This window comes from Dioscorea cayenensis, chromosome 6 (assembly GCF_009730915.1).
Source record: "Dioscorea cayenensis subsp. rotundata cultivar TDr96_F1 chromosome 6, TDr96_F1_v2_PseudoChromosome.rev07_lg8_w22 25.fasta, whole genome shotgun sequence".
NCBI lineage: Eukaryota > Viridiplantae > Streptophyta > Magnoliopsida > Dioscoreales > Dioscoreaceae > Dioscorea > Dioscorea cayenensis.
Window position 1 is genome coordinate 3270638 of NC_052476.1, and position 14025 is coordinate 3284662.

Here is a 14025-nt window from a genome sequence, read left to right on the forward strand (position 1 = left end):
ACACGACTAAGATGTTCGCATAAGGGAAAATAATACAAAGTGAAGAAGCGGAGGGAAGTAAGAGGAAGTGGTCTTATATAAAAATTCCCTTTCCCCACCTTTGTGAAAAACATATTGAATAGGTTTAGTTAAAAATCAAATAAATGTTGAAATGTAAAAAATGTAAATGAACAAAATCAATCCATTGAGTGACTTTCCCACAACTCCTCTCAAATGAACACCCTCGGATATTGGGATAATTGGAAAATATCGAACGAAGTGAAATTATTTGTGTTGCCCACTTCCCTTCACTTCAATTATAAAAAAATTGAAATGGTATTTAAATAAAATAAAAGGATCATAAGAAGTGCCGCTTCCACGTAAATAAACAACTGAAGTGAGGAAAAATCTGTCCAATTTCAACCGCTTCCCCTTCAATTACTGAACCGAGTCCAATGGATTATTTTTCCCAATTACCCTGAAATAAACAAGCCCTAATATTGTAAACATCTGGAATGCAAGTAACCATATGGACCAAGAAAAGAATCACCACCTTATTTTCTTTATTTTACCAAAACTTTATCTTACTTCTCTTTGGCAGGGATAATTGCATGAAACAGAAAATCACATTCCATCAAACGTATAAACGTAAACAAATAAACTGAAAACCGAACACAGTGAATTGTTTCCTTTTTCTATTTCAAACATATACACCTCACAATTGCCAGTAGAATTAATGGCATTCAACAAATTGGGTATTTACAAGAACAGTTTTCTTTCTACCATGCCTACCGCTATACTTAACTTTGAACTTTCAAGTAATTCTCCAAATAAATGTGTATCTCTGCAGTATAACTTAAATGCAAGCCGAACCAAGCAACGAAAACGTTCCATTTAGTCGATTAAATTTTCATTGCGGGCAGGTTAAGAAGTTGTGTTCTTATGAATCATCGGTTTCCATCTCAAGAAATGAGCGTAAAGGAGTTCATTCCATGTATCAGGTACTCCGGGCAAACACCAGTGGCTGCAGTCCTGCCTGTGGACTGGAGCAGGGCCTCCGGCATGAAGATAGTAAAGGGATATATGTCCGTCTTTCCGTCTGTCTGTCAACTGGGTGACATTCAGTAATTGTAATTCAGAACCTAAAGATAGGTTCCTTAATGGTTTTAAAAGATGGTCCCATTTTTTCAATGACATAGGAGAAGAATTCAGCTCTGGCAGTGTCTCCAAGTGACAACTCCCACCAGTCTTCCAGTCACCAGCTCTGCAGAATAAACAGCAGTGTCAAGCATTTTACTTGGGTTTTGTAGAGCAAATTAGAAATAACAGTCAGAATAAACACCTGTTTAAAAGAATATTAGAACATGGTTGTATTCTAAACAAATTTTCATGGTAGTGATAGTTAATATTTGACATATGACCATCGTATTAGATAAGAACCATGTACACAAAATATCATATCTGAAAAAGCATTCTAAGAAAAACACATAGTTGAAAGTATGTAATTAAATTGGACTAAATCATTGAAACAAACCTGAAATGAACGGGGGCATACGAGCGGAAAAAGACCTGTGTTTTACTTGTATTAACTTCTCTATGAACCCAATCAAGTAAAGTTGCAATTGATCTCTGGTAAGCAGTTTCCGCACTCATTTTCATTTTAACCTCCGCTCCTTCCTGAAAATAGCAACCCCTGTATTGAGAATTACATTCCAAGATGTCAGAAGTTCATCTAACCTAAGCAAAGGGAAGCAAACGGTCTCTTATCTATAATTTTGACATTTGTTGACAGAATACTGCTGCATTATCTATATTATGCCATTAATTGCTCCACATAATTGATAAGTTCTTTATTGAATGAAATTGGCATTACCCTCTTATGGTCTTCTCGTAGTTCCACCAATGTCCAGTGTTAAAGATCAACACATCGGCACCCTTCCATTCTTTTGATGTCCAGTCCATAATGTCCAGCTTAAGTGTAGATTTCACCACGTCTGGAGCACCAACTGGAGCACGACTCTGAAGTACCAGAAAAGGAGCTCTATAATACTCTACAGTGCAGTTGTAGTCTCTGAACTTGAACACCAAGAAGCCCTTATGTTTTGTGATTGGGCTACCATTGATCTCATAGATGGAACTCTTATCACTAATTACTGAAGAAAGCATGCATAGGAGAGACTCCCATTGGTTCCTCCCAATGGAGTCACCGACAAATACAAGCCTTTTGTTTTGTAATTTCTCCAGCATCCTTTTGGCATCAAATCTAGCATACAACAGTGAAATAAGATTTTATGTTTAATGAGATACTACATGCAAAATATGCATTTTATAGGGTATATATGCAAATGTCCAAGGAAATTTATGAGAATTAAGTGGGTGAGTACTGAAATGTCCTGACAAACATTAACTCTCAGATGGAAATCTTATTAGTAATTACTGAAGAAAGCATGCACAGATGACAGGAAGGGCTCCCATTGGCTCCTTCTGAAATATCGTGCCAAAATATTAACTCTCAGATGGAACTCTTATAAGTAATTACTGAAGAAAGCATGCACAGGAAGGACTCCCCTTGGTTCCTTCCAATGGAGGCACCTACAAAAACAGGCCTTTTGATTCTTAATGTCTCCAACATCATTTTGGCATCAAATCTAGTGTGTAAGAATAGAGCTCAAATTGAAGAGCTTAAGCTCAAGCTTGACTTGAAATTAGCACAAAAAAGTTAGTTAAAGCTCAGCTCAATTTATATTCAAAAATTCAAATCTGACTAGATCTAATATAAAGCCAAAACTTCATTTATGGCTTGATTTTGCTATTCAAGATAAACAATATGAATTATATAATATCTTCTGTATAATAACATATTATATAATAATATTATATATTATAAAGACAAATTATAATATATTTATACATTTCAACTCGAGCAAAGCTAAAAACTTAGCTCGAGCTCTTGAACTTAGTAGGAACCATAGTTATTAAGCCCGGATTAGCCTGATGGTCCAACCGTTTAACTTAGTGCCAGAACCTAGATCAGCCGGTTCACTTATTAAACAGTGTAAAATATTAACCCGGTCAAACCAGTTTAATAAATCAATTAACCGGGCAAGTCAAAATTCTTTTAACTAAATTAGTGTTTCACCCAATTTTAGTGTACTATTTAATATAAAATGAGGGCTATTTATGGTATTTTTCATATTGCAGATTAAAAAAATAAAAAATAAAACAAAAGCAAGCAATCAAAATTGAAAGAGTAATGATATTTTTACCAAATAGATTTTCCGAATGAAGTGGATGTCAAGTTGGCATCCAGCATCCACATCATTCTGTTTTTATTTCTTTTTTTTTTTTTAAATAATAATTTCTCTTTATTATCTAAATCCTAAATTTAAATATTTAATTGTAAAAAATAAATTTGTAAATGATAAACCGAAAACCCCCGCCCTAAACCCTAAACTGGAAAACACAACAAATAATATATATATATATATATATATATATTGACTTGGCCATTAAAAATTTTTAGAGGTATATATTCATAAATTCTTTTTTTGTCATTTACTATGTCATAATATATTATAGCAATATATGTGGTGTATAAAAAATAAAAGTAATAAATAAAATTTCAAAAGATACACATACACCCTCCGTTTCTTTTAGTTGTCAAATTTAATTAATTCACACTCATTAAAAGAAGTTAGTTAAAATTTGTTAATTACTTATATTTTATAAAAAAAATTCATTATTTTCTAAAACTACCCCTGTTTAAAATCCCACTAGTGGAGAATATAATTAATGCTTAGTTGATTTTGATTTATTAAAAATTATATAAATATATTAAATAAAAAAATAAATTTAAAAAAAAATTATTTAATGTTACATAAAGTTTTAATGTGGTAAGTAAAAACAGAATAAAGAAGAACTCTAAAATATCACAGAGGGATTAATATTTAATTTTATTGAGATACATGACTACAATTAACAATTAGCAAAAAAGAATATTCGCAAATCTTGCGCTTCCATAGTGTATATATGCAAATTTCCCTAACCCCCTGTTTGGTTCAGAGGGAGGGAGGAGGGTGAGGGGAGTGAGGGAGGAGTATGGAGGATTTGAGAAAAATATTGTGTTTGGTTCATGGAGGGTGTGGAGGAGTAGTTTATTTTTTTGTTTAGTTGAAAAAGAGGAGTGGGGAGGAGAGAAAGAGTGTAATGTGTATTTGATTATTTTGCCCTGTCTGACAATAAAAATAGGTAATAATATATATAATAATCAATTGTAGAATAATAATAATAACACAATATATAATATATGATAAACATTATAAAAACACACACAATAATTAGGGAAAAAAATATTTATTCGAAAAATTATGAGGAGTCATAACATCTCGATTATAATTGATGAAATATTGGTTAAAATGTGAACACACGATGATCATTCAAACATACCCTATTTTTGTCATATTTTTTCATAAACTTAAAAAAAAATGATGAAAACATATTTGGAAAGCATACCCTATTTTTTTCATATTTAACAAAAAATATGCTCATGATAAACATATTCATGACCCCAAACAAACAATCACTAGGGATACTGATAGAATTCTACATATAGGGTGAAGGGCATTAATGGTATTTTGCGTTATTTAAAAAAATTAAAAAAACAATAAACATCCACTCCCCAAAAGACCCCAATTTGGGGGAGTGGATTATATGATAAACATTATAAAACACACACAATAATTAGGGAAAAATATTTATTCGAAAAAAAAATTATGAGGAGTCATAACATCTTGATTATAATTGACAAATATTGGTTAAAATGTGAACACCCTGATGATCATTCAAACATCACACTATTTTTTTGTCGTATTTTTTTCATAAACTTAAAAAAATGGTGAAAACGTATTTGGAAAGCATCTCCTATTTTTCATATTTAACAAAAATATGCTTCATCATAAACATATTCACAACCCCGACAAACAATCACTGGGATCTGATAGGAATTCTACGTATAGGGTGAAGGGCGTTAATGGTATTTTGCGTTATTTAAAAAAATTAAAAAAAGCAATAAACATCCACTCCCCAAAAGACTCGATTTGGGGAGTGGATTATGAGGTGAGGAGGGTGAGGCACTCCTCCTCACCCCTCTCACCCCCTTCACTCCCTCAACCAAACAACACCCACACTCCCAACACCCCTCACCCTCCTCCCTCCCCCAACCAAACAAAGCCTAAGAAAATTAAGGGCATTTAAGGCATTAAAGGCGTGAGAACCGAAAAGGCCTGCTGACCAAACATTAACTGTGAGAGGGCAGTGCAACATGACAAACAAAAAAAACCGTCCAGACATAATAAAAGAAGACAAACCCCGCAGGGATTCATTGGCAAAATTTAAAATTTTAAAAATAGTCCTCGGGTTCTCCCACTAAAACGTTAAATAAAGACAAGTCCTTCTTGATTTTACCACCCAAAAATTTTATATTCCGTCCCCCATATATGATATATCAATTCCCTTTCCCGAAACCGACAGAAATCCATCCAATATTCCAAATCTCTGAAGTTAACTTATCAAAGACTGAAAGAAAATTAAACTAGTTTTTCGAAAAAAAATTAGGAAATTAGTCCAGGGCTGGATAATTCAAATTTTCAAAAACAAAAAGAAGCGTTTTGAAAAATTACACAAAATTAAAATTAAATTTTAAAGAAAAAAAAATACCAAAGGCTTGCACCCGCGGCATTGACCATTGCAAAAAGTAAAATATTTAAAAAATTTTAAATTTAATTGTCACAAATGCAATGATAATTGTAAATTCTCTGTCTTGTTATTAGTTTGTTGTCCAAACTCTATATCACCTAATAAAAATAAGAAATAATAAATTTTTTTTAATTATATTATAAGTTTATGTCCAAACTTTGTATCACAAGAACCTTAATCTAGCCCAATAATAACTACCTATGGTTGTAAGTGAGAGGTATCGAGTTCGAACTTCTCAGCTTACAATTCATATTTAGGGTCTCCTGTGGACGGCTAGACTTAACTATTATGTATATACTATACGGGAATGCAGTCGAAACGGGATGACACCGAAGCCCAGATGGCTTCGCCGACACCGTCGCTTGATCACTCGATCACCTAAGTGGGCTCTAATCAAAGTCATGAACCGGACATACAAACTCAGTGACCTTGACCCGAGTCACTATTATTTTAAAAAAAACAGGGCTAAAAATCATGATATAATTAAGACTAAAAATCAAAGCATTGAAAATTAATCAAACGATTTTCCCGGAAAATTAAAAAATCAATCCAAGTTCAAGAACTCAAAATTTCAAACATAAAAGAACAAGTGAAAAAGATTCACTTTTTTTAATCTAATAAGAAACAGAATCAAGGATGTTGTCAATAATATGAATTTATTAAACTTCAATCTAGGGCTAAAGAAATCAAAGAACCAAAAGCAAAGAAGAAGAAGAAGAAGAAGAAAGAGATGAAGAAGATGAGAACCTGGGGAGATCGCAGTGCTTGGGTTGCCATCGCCACTTGGAATACAACCGATCCGGCCTTCCATTCTCCGCGCACTTGAAACCCTCATCCAAGAAAACACAATCCTTAGATTCATAGAGCGGATAGCTATCATCCCAAACCCAATCCCCATCGATCAAATCACACCCATCACCATCGCCATCCCTTTCTCCTCTCCCAATCCCAATCCCAATCCCCATCTTCAATCCCAAACCCTTGGCCCCATCATCGCCGCTGGGGATGAAGGACCAGTAGTCCAAGTAAGCGCAGCAGAAGAGAAGGAAGAAGAGGAGAAGTGTGAGGCTGAAGACGCCGACGATGCCGGCTTGCTCCAAGGGCTTGGGTAACCTCCACAGATGCCTTCTCGCCACCACCTCCACGCCCTCTAGGGCTCCCCCCTTCGCGCCGCTCGAGGCCACCATGAGAGAGAGAGAGAGAGGTGCTTGATTTTCAGATAAATGACACAGTGGTCGGCAAATGAGTCTGGTTTTAAAACGGATGTATGGTTTCGGTTATTACGTGAATACCTTGTTGAAATTTATTATTAGTCCCTAGATTTGTCATAATTGACATCACAAACAGTATAGTACAAACAGTTAACGTACAACACAAATGCTTGTGCTGTTCTATGTTTGTTTTTCATCGAACAGTACAAATTTTTTGTGCTGAAAAATGTTTGATTTGCATAACTATGGAACACAAAATAATAAATTACAATAATACATTTTTACTATTCTATATTTGTTTTATAATAAAAATATATACAATAATATTTTATAAAAATTTTATCAAATTTTACGATACCTAACAACATAACAATAAATTAAAAAATCAATATAATTTTAAAAATATTTAATCCAAAACAAACAAACTTTCATTAATATCTTAATCTTAAAAAACAAAATAAATTAATAGATAAATATATATATATATATATATATATATATATTTAAATAGATAAATAAATAAAATAAAATAAATTATTTTATCACTTTTGTAAATTTAAATTTTAAATGGGGACAATTTTGTCATTAGTTGTCCTGTACTTCACCGAAATTTTTTTACCGTAGTTTTGGCGGTAAAAAAAATTAAGAAGTTGTGTTATACCAATTGGGTAGTTTGTGCTGTACTTTGACCCTATTTGTAAATCAAACACATAACAATAGAAGTTGTCTTATCATGTCTCTTGAAATCGTGCGTATCAAACGGACCCTTAAAGTATGTTTGATTTTCATTGAACAGAACACAAAATAGTAAATTACGATAATACCTTTTTATTTTTCTATATTTATTTTATAATAAAAACATACAATAACATTTTATGAAAATCTTATCAAATTTTACAACGCCCAACAACAGCAATAACTTAAAAAAAATTAACATAATTTTAAAAACATTTAATCCACAACAAACAAACTTTCATTAATATCTTAATCCTAAAATACAAATAAATAGATTGATAAATAAATAAAATTATAAATAGATAAATAAACAAATAAATTTTAAAAAGATAAATAAATAAATAAATAAAACAAAATAATCATGTTATCACTTAATTTTTAATTTTAAACAGGGATAATTTTGTCATAAGTTGTCCTGTACTTTGTAAAAATTTTTGTACCGTGGTTTTAGCGGTACAAAAAAATCAAAAAGTTGTGATGTACCAATTAAGTAGTTTGTGTTGTACTCCCATCCCATTTGTAAATCAAACGGATAACAATAAAAGTTGTCATGTCCCTTAAAATCTTGCATATCAAACGGACCTATAGGAATATATATCTTGTAAAATTATTCATTTTAACCCTTACATTATAAAGTTTTATTTATTTCATAAAAAGTGAACCGGGGCCATGTAAAAAAAAAATGAAAAAGAGATATTCAAAGATTTTGAATTCAAAACTCATTAGAAAAAATTGATGGTAACATATCACCGGTTGTGAATGCTAGCCCGCAGCCTAAATCTTTTGTCATCAGCTAAGGGCAATACATATGCCATTAATGTACATAGTACTTATCTCTTTGGATAAAAACAAGTTAATAAAAAATCGACGAAGTCATATATTTCAGAAGCTAAAAATAGATAGTTTAATATTATTTTTCAATAATTATATTAAATTATAAAACAATATTTTAAAAATTATCCTATATATATTGCAAATTTGTATGGTATCATTTTCATATGCACCCTCCTAAAAAAATCAAATAAATATTGTAGTAAAATAATATTAAAAGCTCAACTAAAAATATCACGGACTTTATTTTATTTTTTATCTCACATATATATATATATATAATTTATGTTTTTAAAATTATTTAATGGTAAAATTAAGAGATGGTAAAAGATTTTCATTTTAAGCATCATATTCTCAAATCAATGGATATAATTTTTTTGAGTAATTTATAGTATAATAAGCGGAGAAGTCGGAAAATGAGTCTGGTCTTGGGTCTCTGTAAAGATTGTATGCTGACGTGGCCCACATCCAAATAAATAAACATGCAATGAGAAACGAAGAACGAACGTGGGTACGTGGGTTGCCAGTGTCACGTGAAACAAGGAAACCAACGTCGTGCATGTAACTCATGGCGCTGTGGGCCCCTCCACTCATGAATTGAATCTTGGCCGTTAGTTCATTTTTGATTGATCATCATGGTGATCCTTTGGTTGAGTTGTTTTGTTCTATTTAATGATTTTCTTCGTTTTATTATTATAAAATTTTAAAGCATTATTTTTAATAAGTTACAAGAGAGGTTCTTAATTTTATTTAAAATGTAAGTATACTTTATTCTCTTTGGTTTATCATTGCAGGAAAAATGTGTTGAACCCGGCCTTAAACTAGTTTAACAAATTATATATAAATAGAAAAAAATCGCTTGCATGCTTTGAGAAAAGCGGTAATTATTAAAACAACGTTAAAACAAATCTTAGGAACCCTACAAAATATTTTTATTTTTTATATATTTTTATAATTAAAAAAATCCTGTTTTTATAAAAAATTTTGGTTGATTTTTAAGCAGAGTCAGATTTTGAAAAAAATAAGCAGAGTCAGATTTGCTTACATAAACCCTACAAAATATTTTTATTTTCTTGTATACTTTTATAACTAAAAATTCATATTTTTATAAGATTTTTTGGTTTGATTTTCAATAAAAATAGTACATAAATAAATAAAATAATGGGTAAGATACATAACAAATATTATTTTTATAAAATCATATAAATAATTTCTCATTTTTACAAGTGCATGCAAGTAAAAAATATCCACTCGTCAATAAAATGATAACTACTTGTATAGATTATTGAGAGACCATATATGTTTAATCTCAAACATTTTTGAGGGAGTTATGCTAGTTTTTATTTATTTATTTATTTAGAAGCTTTTAGTTTATAGCAAAGTTAGGGATCCATATCTGGCACTCTATCTCTTTGGGTGGATCTGTTTGGAAATTAAATATCTTAATGAAGGGTACCTTCGTTTCTTTGATGAATTAGAGAATAGTGCAAGAAAGAGATGGATTATTGATGTAAAGGACATGGTTAGTTTTGATTATAAGCAGCAATATATTAATTATATTGAAATGCAAAATTATATTCCATAGTTAATTATAGATTATTAGAAGTATTAGATTGTAAAATTGAAAAGTTATATATATATATATATATATATATATATATATATGAACGGAATTATGATAGGGAAAATTGTGATGATGATTGATTGAGATTGAAGTAAGATACATCCATGGTGGTCACAATTTGTATTTCAAAATTTACCAAAACCCTCTTTTACGTATTTATTTATTAATAAATATGGATAAGCTATGTGTAAGGACCTATCAAATGGTCATTGTTCTCTTTTATTTTTGTTTTCAAGATTGTTAGAAATATAGTACCACATCAGTTATGTGATAGAAGTGTAATGGGTTTATATATAAGTATAGGTGTTGAGCCACTAAGTCTTGAACTTTTTGGTATAAAACCCCTAAGCCCATATAGAGCCCATATAGGGCCCACTAGCACCAAAATATAAAATCTAACAAAAATTTATATAATTGTTTTTTTACATTTTATTTTTATGATTATAGTGATTTTTTATTTTTATTTTTATGGTCTCTTCGCAAATGCAGAAGTTTTATCTTTAAGTCATATAAATTTTAATTTTTTTAATGATTATTTATTTGCAATTGTTATTGTTTGCATTGTTTTATCTGGAACTTGCAAACCATGATTGCATCTCCCACCTATATGTTTGCTATTTTGTGTGCACAGAGGAGTTTGGTTATTTATAATATAACTAGTTTTATATGTAAAATATTGTTTAGTTTGCTATGATTTGAGTTTTAAATTTTAAAAAGTTTATTGTTAAAGATACTTATGCTGCTTTTGAAGTTACAACAAAATTTAATGTAAATTGAAATGCATCAAAATATTTGGGTTAAAATCACCATTCTCAACTCTCCATATTATGCATCAAAAGCATAAGGAAGTATGATGATCAATTGTTAAACATATAGTTATTTATGTTTTATTTAATTTAATATTATACTTAAAAAACACTAATTTTTATCTAATTTTAATTATAAAAATATTTTTTAGGCATAAAATTAAAGGATATTATATATTTTTAATTTAATAAATGATTGTTAAATTAATTAATTAATTCAATTACTTCTCATACATTATTATTAATGGTAATAGTTAGAGTTAAATCAATTAATTATTTTTTTAAACATAGAATTAAAGGATATTACATATTTTAAAATTTAATAAATGACAATTATATTAATTACTTAATTGAAGCAGATATTGAAAGTTAAATTAATTAATTATTTGTTAGCATAAAATTAAAGCATATTAAGCATTTAAATAACAAGTGTTAATGATAAATAATAGGGTATTTTTACAACATGGTGATCATATCCCTCAAGTTACATCAAATCAAAAATGCAAAAAATACAACATTTTCAATTACAGCAAGTCAAACAACACTTTTACACTGATTTCACTTGCAGCAAACCAAACAAACCCTAAAAATATAATCATCTTGTTACATTTTTTTTGGTTATTTTTTTGTATTATTTGTATGTTATAATTTCAATTATTTTTTCTAACAATGTTGAAAATAAGATCGATAAAAATATGTATTTATATTCCATCCGGTCCTAAAACTCTCCCGGTTCAAATTATTCTCGTTCATCACCTTAACCTTATCTCAAGTTTTATTAAATTATGCACCATTAATTTGTGAGATTTAAACCATTCATGAGATTTGGATGGATTTTATGATCAGCAATAATTAATGATTGAACTTGAATATATATATATATATATATATATAATACATCATCTTTGAACGGCCATAAAGGGAAAATGGGGGTGGCAAAATCACGGGATTTAGAGAGAGAAGGTTGCCCCCGAGTGGAGAATCAGGTGCCCAAGAGAGTATTGTTGGATACTAATCCAATGACTTAGAGATGTTTATAGATTTTGAATCTATGAATGATTTTAGATGTGAACTCTCTCTATATGTGTATTTGTGTGTGTATCTCAAAAATTTTTAAGATATAACTACATGAAAGAGAAACATTTTATAAAATATATATACGCTAAGTAGCTTACATTGTTATGTGTGGTTTTTATTTTTTATTTTGATGATTTTGAGGTATTATTGTATATAGACAAATAATTTTCAATACAAATAAAGCATTTTAATTAACAAAATTGCAACGAAACAATGCCCGCGGAAGAAAAACTTGATAAAAGCAAAACTAAAAAAAATGGGCTTTTTTCCACTATAATCATCCTTTTTTTTTTTTAAATTGTCAACATAACCCTACCCAAAATATATTCACCAAACTAACCATGAAACCATCACATCAATCATATCTCATCACCCGTGTGTTTTTAAAATATAAAATATTAAGTATTTTTTTCAAAAACACCCTTTATTTTTAAAAAAAATTACAAAACAAAAATATTTTTATTTTTTAAACCATTTTCTTAAGTTATTATTAATAAATATTTATTATTATTTTTATAAAAAACCAAAAAATAAAATAATTTTTAACTAGATTTATTTTAAAAGATATATTATTTTAAAAGATATATTATTTTTTAAAAACACCAAAACTTTTTTAACGGCATTTATTTTAAAAAATATATCATTATTATTATTATTATTATTGGTTTATATATCTTTTTATTTTTAAGTAATTATTATTATTATTAAAAACTTATTTTTACAGCTTTATTATTATTATTATTATTATTATTATTATTATTATTATTATTATTATTATTATTATTATTTTGATCGAATAACTTATTTGTAGTTTAGAAAACAATAATTGCATTCAAGTACAAATAGAAAATACATGTGCATGCGTCTACGTCCGATCTTTGGTCGGCCGGCAATCCGTCATCCTACAGATGGAACCATTTTTGATCCAGGAACAGATTGCCAAACTGCGAACTCAGTACTGGATGAAAACATGGAGTATGGGTCTGCCTGTAGAAGCCTAGAATATACCAAGGAGGGCACAACACATATGGGTTGATATTTGCATTTGTTAATAAATTATTTTATTTTTCAGTTTTTTATAAAAAAAATAATAAATATTTATTAATAATAACTTAAGAAAATGGTTAAAAATAAAAATATTTTTGTTTTGTATTTTTTTAAAAAAATAAAGTGTGTTTTTGAAAAAATATCTAATATTGTATATTTTAAAAACACATGGATGATGAAATGGAGTTGATGTGATGGTTTCATGGTTAGTTTGATGAATATATTTTGGGTAGGATTATTTTGACAATTTAAAAACAAAGGATGGTTATAGTGGAAAAAAACCCAAAAAAAATTATTCAAAAGATAAATAAAAGTGCAAAGAAAATCTTTATACAGTAATATATTTCAAAGCCATTTAGGTAACTTATTTAATAGTACCAAAATTAAAACTATTGCAATTAGAATTTTGACCACAATTATTAGAAACCCATTCAATTTTCAGATTTCTTTGTTTGGACTTAAACTAATGCAAAAGCTTACTGTCAATTATGATTTGCAAATTGGTTAAAAAAAAAAGGCTTTGTAAGAGCGAAAGAGAGAAGAAATTTTGTTTTAGCTTTCTCATTTTAATTAACTAACATGACCCAAGGAAAATAATAAACTTTTACATTTATAACTTTCTTTATTTCCATATTGCCCAGGGGTAATTAACTTGTCAACAATCAAAGCATTAGAGCTACAAACTCTAACATTTATCATTAAACAATTTTTTACAATGCAAATTATTGGCATACATATTTAATAGAAGATAAATATTTATAAACACACCATATTTACTGTAAACAAAGAATTACATACAATAAAATTTTATTTTTAATTTATTTTTTAAAATTGTCCCTTAAATACTACTTTAATAGTACGTATCTATAGATAATTCTTTATATTTTTTAATATTATGTAATATATACAAAATTTGGATATTATAATCGAGTTTGAATTGGGTTAAGGGCAAGCAAAAATA

The 14025-nt window shown here is 29.0% G+C and overlaps 1 protein-coding gene across 1 annotated transcript; it reads right to left on the reverse strand.

Moving 5' to 3' along the window:
* Window positions 1-671: 671 nt before the first annotated feature.
* Window positions 672-6946, reverse strand: LOC120263752 (protein trichome birefringence-like 11). The gene is made up of 4 exons (XM_039271727.1): window positions 6481-6946; window positions 1853-2242; window positions 1514-1672; window positions 672-1243 (listed from the first exon to the last, which is right to left on the reverse strand). Exons 1-4 carry the CDS (start codon window positions 6918-6920, stop codon window positions 904-906), a joined length of 1329 nt encoding a protein of 442 aa, XP_039127661.1. The 5' UTR covers window positions 6921-6946; the 3' UTR covers window positions 672-903.
* Window positions 6947-14025: the final 7079 nt, after the last annotated feature.

Bases quoted from the DNA above. Each gene is read 5' to 3' on its own strand.
- LOC120263752 (XM_039271727.1), bottom strand. From the start codon at position 6,920: ATGGTGGCCTCGAGCGGCGCGAAGGGGGGAGCCCTAGAGGGCGTGGAG. The intron at 1,673-1,852 runs GTAATGCCAATT...TTCTCAATACAG, and splicing joins TACGAGAAGACCATAAGAGG to GGGTTGCTATTTTCAGGAAG. The intron at 1,244-1,513 runs GTTTGTTTCAAT...TTTATTCTGCAG, and splicing joins TATGCCCCCGTTCATTTCAG to AGCTGGTGACTGGAAGACTG.